The sequence below is a fragment of the Martes martes genome, assembly GCF_963455335.1.
Source record: "Martes martes genome assembly, chromosome: 10".
Taxonomy (NCBI): domain Eukaryota; kingdom Metazoa; phylum Chordata; class Mammalia; order Carnivora; family Mustelidae; genus Martes; species Martes martes.
In genome coordinates this window covers 112,377,871-112,386,713 of record NC_137898.1, presented here as the reverse complement: position 1 = coordinate 112,386,713, position 8,843 = coordinate 112,377,871, and the positions used below count along the sequence as shown (strand labels likewise).

The 8,843-nt window shown below is 50.0% G+C and overlaps 1 protein-coding gene across 3 annotated transcripts; it reads right to left on the bottom strand.

The window, feature by feature from the left end:
* Positions 1 to 771: 771 nt before the first annotated feature.
* MSANTD4 (Myb/SANT DNA binding domain containing 4 with coiled-coils) lies at positions 772 to 6,925 on the bottom strand. 3 transcript variants are annotated; one of them, XM_080817578.1, is made up of 3 exons: positions 6,840 to 6,925; positions 3,605 to 4,206; positions 772 to 2,930 (listed from the first exon to the last, which is right to left on the bottom strand). In XM_080817578.1, exons 2-3 carry the CDS (start codon positions 4,064 to 4,066, stop codon positions 2,355 to 2,357), a joined length of 1,038 nt encoding a protein of 345 aa, XP_080673704.1. In that variant the 5' UTR covers positions 4,067 to 4,206; positions 6,840 to 6,925; the 3' UTR covers positions 772 to 2,354. The 3 variants fall into 3 exon arrangements, with proteins under 3 accessions (XP_080673704.1, XP_080673705.1, XP_080673706.1); XM_080817579.1 differs by having other exon boundaries at positions 6,798 to 6,919; XM_080817580.1 differs by having other exon boundaries at positions 6,546 to 6,874.
* Positions 6,926 to 8,843: the final 1,918 nt, after the last annotated feature.

Here is an 8,843-nt window from a genome sequence, read left to right as displayed (position 1 = left end):
CCAAAACAGTACGACGGTCTTCACGTTTGCTTCTAGGGAATTGCAGTCTACTGACCTCCAGTCCAAACGCTGACAGCACTTGCATTTAAGTAGCAGGTTAGAGGTTAGATAGGGTTTTTTTGTGTTTTTTTTTTTTTTAAGATTTTATTTATTTATTTGACAGACAGAGATCACAAGTAGGTAGAGAGGCAGGCAGAGAGAGAGGGAGGAAGCAGGCTCCCCGCTGAGCAGAGAGCCCGATGCGGGGCTCAATCCCAGGACCCTGGGATCATGACCTGAGCCGAAGGCAGAGGCTTAAGCCACTGAGCCACCCAGGTGCCCCTAGATAGGGTTTTAAAGCAAACTACAAACACAGGCGGGGCAGGTGTCGTGGTGCCCACTGTACAGATGAGGAGATGCCATCATGGGGCGTGTGAAAGGCTTCTCAAACATGGTCTGCGGCAGAGCTGCCCTCGCAAGCCCTGCTTATGACTGTACCTGCAGACTTTCACTCCTTCTCCTGGGAGGCCTTACGGTCAGTATTGGCATATCCTTTTTCAAGAATGTAACTGAATTGATGAGGCAGTTTTTCCTTTCTTGTAAAAGCAGGGATAACATGACTTAGCTCAAGAGTTGTTCTGGAGAGTGAATAAAATCATGTAGGAAGAGCCCCGAGCACAGTGCCTGCCCCAAACGGGAACACTCACAGATGAGGCTTAAAAAACCTCAGTCCTCAGAGCGCTGATATCACTGGAAACGGTAAACTTTCAGAGAGTTAGTATAGGCAGATTTCATTTCTACGGTAGAAGCATTTATTTTGGTTATAAAAAAATAACACTATTTCAAAGTCAAGGTAATGAAACAAAAGTATATTTTCTCCTTAGAGGTCCCTAGTCCAATCTCACAGGTGTCAAGACATTCTTAAATTAACAAGGAACAAATGCAGAATCCAGGTCGTATCTGTCAACAGAAGAGATGGATTAAAGCTACATTGTCAGCCCGGGAAATCAGAGAATACAGAGTGATCTCGCGTAGAGTCTCAAGGTTAGTGCACAGGGGGACCACCTGGATTGTGGAAACAGCACCTGCAGGGGGACTGAAGGCAAGCCACCAGTTTAAAGCAAGCCCTTGGTCTCAGAACACATACCGCAGGGACGTTCCTCAGGGAGGAGGTGGAGACAATACACATCACAGACTCTCAGTGTTCCTTTTCTGAGTCTCAGACCCAGAAATAATACTCCATAGTACATAGTAGGTCAGATAGTGCGTGGTAAGTGCATCCCTAATCCATTTACACAGAGCTACTACCATCATCGTCATCATCACCACCACCTGACACAGAGGACATTCTCCCCCTCCCCCACCCCCACGCCCACATAGCTGCTAGAATTTATTTAAAAAGTAACCACTCATTGATTTAAAGCTCATGGACTACTGGTACCATTTCTATATCGGTACCATTTTTACTAGCTTCAACCTTCATTTACATCAAGATTTAAATACATGGCTGAAATGATCATTTTTCTACTGAAACTAAGATCATGAATTCAAAGAAAAAAGGGAACTAAACCTTACGCAGCACGTGCAGCTTTGAAAGCATCAACAGCTAGAGGAATGAACTGCTTTTCAAAGTGACCCACCTTGGGCAAACTGATATTCCCTGCATTGTGTTTGGAGTCTCAGGTTAGAGATCTAGACACGGGGATAAAATACCTAAACGTCTTCGTCACTCCCTACATTCAATATACTACACACGAATGTTACATAGTTAAAGGTTTTGGCCATTTAAGTAACTACCCATTTAAATATCTGAGGTTTTAATATTCTGAAACTACAACCAAAGCTCTCGAGGGGGAGTCAGGCTAGGAAAGGGTTTCTGCACCTCAGCAGTACTGCTGTTTGGTGCGGCACCATCTGGAGGTGGGAGCCCTCCTGTGCACGGCAGGACACAGGTAGGCCCGCTGGCCTCTACTCGCTCCATGCCAGTAGCTGACAACCCAAAATATCTCTAGCTGTTGTCACTTGTCTTCCAGGGGGCAGAATCACCCCCTGCTGGGAACCAAGCTAGAATTGTACATGGACGGTAACTGTCAACTCTGAGTGCACAGATGATACAAGATGCTACGTAATTTTACTCATTCAAAGAGTAGAGCACAACGGTTTCTGCTCTCCTGTCTATGCGAGGGCGTGCCGCTGCTATGGAACATGCGACTTCAGTATACAGGAAGCCACGCTTAATTGTCTTTTTCCTATCGAAAACACAGACATTAAACAGGAGAAAAACCAGAGCTAATCTTGCGACCATTTTTATATTACTGGATACAGAGAAAAATCTATGGTTTCCACACGTCCGTGCAACTTGGAACCGAGATCCATCAGGCCAAGTGTCCCTCCTTCTGAATTCGGAGTCTCTCCTTCTCTACTTGCAAGCGTTCTTTTTCAATCTGCAGCTTCTCCGACTCGAATTTCAAAAACTGCAGCCTATCTTTCTCCAGTTGCAAGCGTTCTCTCTCCAGTTTTAGCTTCTCTGCTTCTATGTCCTGCGGCTGAAGCACAGCCTTCTCCCCCTGGCCAAGTTCGTTCTCGGGGGCCACTTTCTCCGCGCCCACGATCTGCAGCCTCAGCTTCTCGCGCTCGACCTGCAGCCGCTCCTTCTCCAGCTGCAACCGCTCGTGCTCCAGGTCCAGGTGCCGCAGCCGCTCCTTCTCCACCTGCAGCCGCTCCTTCTCCACCTGCAGCCGCTCCGCCTCGATGTCCAGGCGCCGCTTCTCGAGCTCCAGCTTCTGTTTCTCGATGTTCACCAGCAGGTGGGGCTCGTCGTAGGCCGACCTGGACGGCGTGGAGTTCAGGGTAAAAAACTCGTCGATGTGGGGGAAGTCGGGGAGTTCGTTTTCCCTCCTGGAATCCGGTATGACGGATGACAACATTTCTTCCTCCTCCTCAATCTCAAACTATAAGGAAAAAGCAACTTTCAGTTTTTATTTCTATTTCACCGTTGTTCATGTGTCTAATGTGTCCTTCAAAGTTTCTGTATTGTTTTGAGCACAGAAAATCATTTCTTTTGAATCTTGAAAAATATTTATAATAAATTACCTGATGTCGCTAATACAGCTGACCCTTGAACACCGTGGGTTTGAGCTGGGCGGGTCCACCTGTTCCCAAATATTTTTTGCTAAATACAGTACAGTACTGGAAATGAATTTTCTCTTATGATTTTCTTTTCTGTAGCTTACATTAAGAATACCACATGTGATCTATGTAACAAAAAACAGGTGGTCATCGAGTGTTTGTGTTACTGGTAAGGCTGTGGGTGGACAGCAGGCTACTAGGAGTTACGTTTGAGGGGCAGTGAAAACTTACAGCTCTCCCACTTGCGGAAGCCACTGCGGCACCCCACCCCCGCCGTGTCGCTCAAGGGTCAACTGTATGCATCATTAAGAGAAACATATTTAGGTTCCATGACAGATTAGTGACATGGAGGAAGAAAAAATGGAATGACTTTCTTAGGAACTACTTTTAAGTGAGCTTGACAACTGGGACCTTTACTGTTTCTGGACTACCCTGAACTCCGACATTGAAACTAAAGGAGCAAAAAGAGAACGAGGTCTCCCAGGCTACTACTTACTTCGGGACTCTGGGGATCTCTTTCTTCCTCTTCCACTTTGACCTCAGTTAAGGATCCACCTGCGTCCCGGAAATCCGCCACGTTCTGCCAATCGAAATTCGTATCATTGCGGAATCCAATCTTTTCCTCGATCTCTTCGGTGAGAGAGTCATCCAAGTCGGACGTGGGGAGGGGAAACCCCGAGCCGACCAGCTTAATGTTCGCCTTCATCCTCTTCCTCTTCATGAGGGCCCGCCAGTCCAGGTACCGCCGCTTCACCTCGGTCCCCGTCCTCTGCTCGCCCTCCCCGACGGCGTTCACACACTGTGCGATCTCCTCCCAGGCCATCCGCTTCATCACGTTGATGGTCGTGTTGAGCTGCTTGGAAAAAATGACTTCTTTCCGTTTCGTGATTTCTTTCAAAAGGGTCTGAGTTTCTTGGACACTAAAATTGCTTTTCCTTTTCCTTTTCAACTGCTTCATTTTCCCAACGTAAGTGCAAAGAAGATGTGAAAACCCGGGAAATGCGACAAAGCACAAGAACCAAGGGCACCCCCTGCTTGGCCCTTTGTTCACATCAGAGTCTTCCGCTCATCTAGGAGCACAGGCGGCCTGGATGATTCCTGGGGAGAAAGAGGTCAAAGCCGTCAGCTTGCAGCGTCCACGCGGGGAGCCATACCCCGGACCGAAGACAAGCACACAGCTCTGCTCTGGCTCCGACCTGACCGCCTCCCCACGGTTCCCTCACCTGGGCTCCTGCCCTGGCGCCCGACCCCCACTTGTCACCCTGGGCCACCCCTGCTTCTCCACTCCCAGGCCATTCTCTCTTCCCACCCCACCGGCCGGCTTCCTATCACCCGTCGTCACCCTCCTCCCCTGTTCCAGGCCTCTGCGCACACGGGTGCCTCCACCGGGGAGGTGGGCACCTGCCAGAAATGAACGCCCTGCCTTCACATTAGATCCCAAGTCACTGAATGAACATTCTAGAACACTGGTAAAGGATCACATTTAATTAGTACTCTGGCCTACCATTCCTTATGTAATTTATATAAAAATATATATTTTCTACATATACTTATAAAAAAGGACAGAAGCAAAGTGACTTATACATTGTCACACCAGCCCAAATGTACTTCTTAGTACCTATGTCGCAGCTCACTTCAGAGAACTACTGAAGTGCAAACTTGGCTTTTGCCTTCCTCTACCATCTGTTTTAGCACTAGTGGGATCTGGGAGATGATAGCCCACTTGTTCCAAGGGAGGTATCCTCAATATGTAACAATACGCCGAACAACCAGGAGGTACAAATACAACTTAAAACAAGGTGATTGGGGTTGGGAAAAGACAGAAAATGAAATAAAGTAACTCAAGGAAGGGAAGCTAACAAAACAAACTTCAATGGGCAAAGCATATGTTTAACAGGAAAAGGCGGCCCAAGACAACATAGGCAAGAATCAGTTTGTGAAACTGAGTGAAGTCTTTAGATAAACTCCCCACCCTTGATCATGCCAAAAAACATAAGAACCTAACAAGTCATAAAACATTGTGAAGAGAAAATTCTAAGTAAAAAGGCTTTGTTGCTACTATAGTCTGTATGGACCAATGATGAGTACGTAGGTTATCAAAGACATATTTTCAGTATGGAATCAGCAAGTTAGATGTCCTTAAAAATAGAACAGAGAGCTAAAATAATATCAAATTCTGTATCTCATTAAATACAATGTATTCATGGCTTTTTGTTTCCAGTTTCAGAGCACTTCCATAGCTTCTTGAATCAATTAAAAAGTGCCACTGTATTTTTAAGGTAAAAGCATGATAAAAATAAAAATATTTACCAGGAGATGAGATGAATAAACTACACACAGCGACATAGGGGCATATGTGCAGTAAATATTATGTTAGAGGATGGATATGGCTTAGCCCAACATTATTCCTGTGTACACGTATCTTAGATTTCCAGACAGTTTCGCCATAATTATGTGGAAACCTTTGACATCTTCTGATCACTGTAAGAAAGTACCCAAATCAGTGCACCCTGAGTTGAAATTTGGTCGCGATTTTTGCACAGAGAGAAGCTAAGCTATGTTTCCAGGATCTTTTTTTCCCCCGGTTCTTTCCTTTATATTTTGATGCTTATATAACACAGCATGGGGTTCTGTCATCCACCACCTAATAACTTACTCAAATATTGATTGGACTCCTCCTATGTGCCTATGTCCCTGTTCCCAGTGCTGGGGACAGAACACTTCACAGAGCGTGAGAAGATGCCATTTTAGATGTCAAATACTACTCCGTTTATATCGTTTGTGTTCCCTGTCTTTACCGAAGGGAATTCGGCAGCTGCAACCTCTAAAAACCCATAGATCTGGCATGCCCCAACACAGATGACTGCCATTTTCCCTGAAATCCCAGCGGACATTCTTTCCAGGCTGGACATGGGTATAAGTAGTTCATTTATGTAATCCAACGAAGGCATAAAATAACTGGGGGCCGTTGTTTTTTCACGGACTAACACCTGAGAATGAAGTTCCTAAATACTGTGTGATAAGGCAGAATTAAGAGGTCCGAGGGAAATCAGGCGCCGTCAATTCTGGGTCCCCCCCCCCCAAAATAATTTATATATATATTTGTAAATTCGGTAGGCTGGTCAGAAAAAGAAAGCATCACAAAATATCCAAACTTTCCCAAGTCCCTCTCCTCCCCGCGCCCACATATTCTAGGAAATTCACGTCCCTGCAGACCAGGACGCGCTCTTCTCTGAAACTTGCGGTAGGTAAATAAGTGAAGTTTACTTAGGGGCCACCTGTTATCAGAGTGAGAGGACACCTGTCCCCCGGCCCCGCCGCCTTCTGTGGGACCGCCCGGGAAGGGCCGCAGGGAAGACCGGGGACTCGGAGCTCCCAGGAGGCCACCCCGGGGGAGGTGGCGCCCGCCCGCCTCTGCTACACCGCGGCGGCCGCACCTGCTGGCAGATGGGGCGACCTGGAAGGCAAGTCTTTCTGTTTACTAAAGCAGAGTCCCGACTCGGTGCGCGGGAAAGTCCCGCAGCCTGGGTTCAGCGGCCACAGCCCTCCCACCCACCCCGGGCGGGGCGCTACTTCTAGGAGCGTCGTGGTCCCGCTGCGACGCAGATGCAGGGCCAAGGCCGGCCCCGTGGGGACCGCCACCTGCCGCTGAGCCCCGCCGGGACCTTCCCCGCTGCGAGGGCACCCACCGTCCGCGGAGCTGCCGCCTCCTCCCGGACAGACTCTCTCACCTGCGACCCCGGCGGCCCTCCGCCCGATCGCCTCTGAGGGGGCTACGAAAAAAAGATGCTTCATTGATGCCCCGCCCACTAGCTTCGCCCGCCCCCTTGCCGCTACCCACTGGCTGGCGCAGCTGCCACTCGTTCTAGACGGTTCACCCATTGGTCCGGGTGGTATTGCCATTCTGGCTGAGGGCCCGCCCCAGGTCTGGCCTCACAATGGGAATCGAGTCCCCAACCGGTTCCGGGTTAGTGCCCTGGAATTCCGCCCCCTTGCGATTCGCGGCCTCCCGCTCTGCGCTCAGGCGTTGGCGTGAGGTTCTGTCAGTCAAGTGGGCTCTAGAAACCGATTGGCTCCTAGCGATCAGCCTGCGGCGCTTTTCCGCCTGATTGGGTCTCTGGCCATCCCGCCTCCAAACTCTACCCCTGTCCTTGACCCTCACCTGTTAAAAGGGCGAAGAGGAGGGGGTGCTTGGCGTTGCCCCAGGTACCTTCAGGGTTTATTTCACCTTATGCTCCAGCAAGTGAGGCTTAGTTTGGCCTCAGCGAAATGCTGGTGGTTTCCTCACACCTCAGCCGGCCCCCATCACACTTGCCTCCAGAATCCCTGGACCTGTTGCCCAGCTCTTCTGGTTTCCCGCGCTCTGCGCCTTCCTCGCTGGCGGCCCAGTTCTGGCTGCCAGCCCCGGCTCTGGTGGCCCTGAGGGCTCTGTCTGTGGTCCCTTCTTCCCGCTGTCGCCAGGGCGGGCGGCTGGGCGTCCCCGGGCGCAGCCACACTCCTGACGGAAGTGCAGACCCTCTCCCGGGAGCTGGGCTGTTTTTCCCTCCGGCTTCGGCTTCGGCTTCGTCTCCGAGCCGCGCGCCCCGCTTCTCTCTCTCCCCTTCTCCCCCTTCTCTGCTCTCAGTCCCCAGCCTGGAGAGTGGCCCTGGGACTCCGTGTGCTCACCGCGGAGCGTCCGCCCGGGAAGGCCTCGCGCTGCCTCTCCCCTGCCGGGCGCGGGCTGGTAGCAGTTCTGTGTGAAGGAAGCGCTCCTTTCTCTCCCCGCGGGCCTCCTTCCAAGCGGTCTCTCGGAGGTGGGCGGCCCGACAGACCGACGCCTCGTCACGTCTCAAGCTCTTGGGCGCCTGAGACCTTGATTAGCCCGAGCGTTGTCCAAGGCCGTTGTGGCATCCCCGCTCTGTCCCCGTTAAGTCCTGCTCCAGCCCGACCCCGGCGCGCTCCTCTCCTCCGACAGCTCTTGTCCCCTGTGCCCTGTGGGTGGGTCTTTCTAGTTCACTGTGGCCATTTCGCGGCCTACACGGTGCCTGGAACGTAGTAAGCGCGCAGGAGAGCTCTGGCGGGTAAATCATGGAACTTTCCGGAAGAACGCGAACGTTTTCCGGATGTTCCTGGAAGAACTCTCCCGTAACCTCGACGTCCTTGTGAAATACGCTCCTTGAGATGTGATGATCGGTTTAGTCTTTCAGATTTCCACCGGCGAGCCTGTGTGAGAAGCATGCCTATACTTTTGCCTAACTAGAACAAAAACGTGTTTTCTTGAAAATTACGAGAACTTCGATTTTTATAATTTTGACTCTTGTTTGGGGTGGGTGTTTCTCGGCTGAGTGCGGTGAGAAGGTAAGAAAACGATCCATCCCAATTATGACCAGTTTCTCTCTGTTCCCTTTCAGAGTATGTCCGCTTCTTGAGTCTGTTCATCTGCTTCATTAACATGGATAACACCTCGACCGTGGCAGTAAGTATTAAGAACCTTCTGCTTCCAGGGGAACTCTTGAAGGGTCCTGCAGTTAAATCTCTATCTCTTTGCAAGGCCTTCTCCAGATGGCCTCACTGTTTTTTCTCAGCTATGACTTCGTGAGCGCATGTGGACCAACAAGGGACGCGTGGAGGGTAATCCAAAATGCCTAATATTAGTACCCTGTTACGAACCTGGTAGCCTGTTAACTGATTTGATTTTTGTGTTTACTAATTTCAGACTAGAGATTTGACCCCAGAGTTCTTACACACTTATTCTA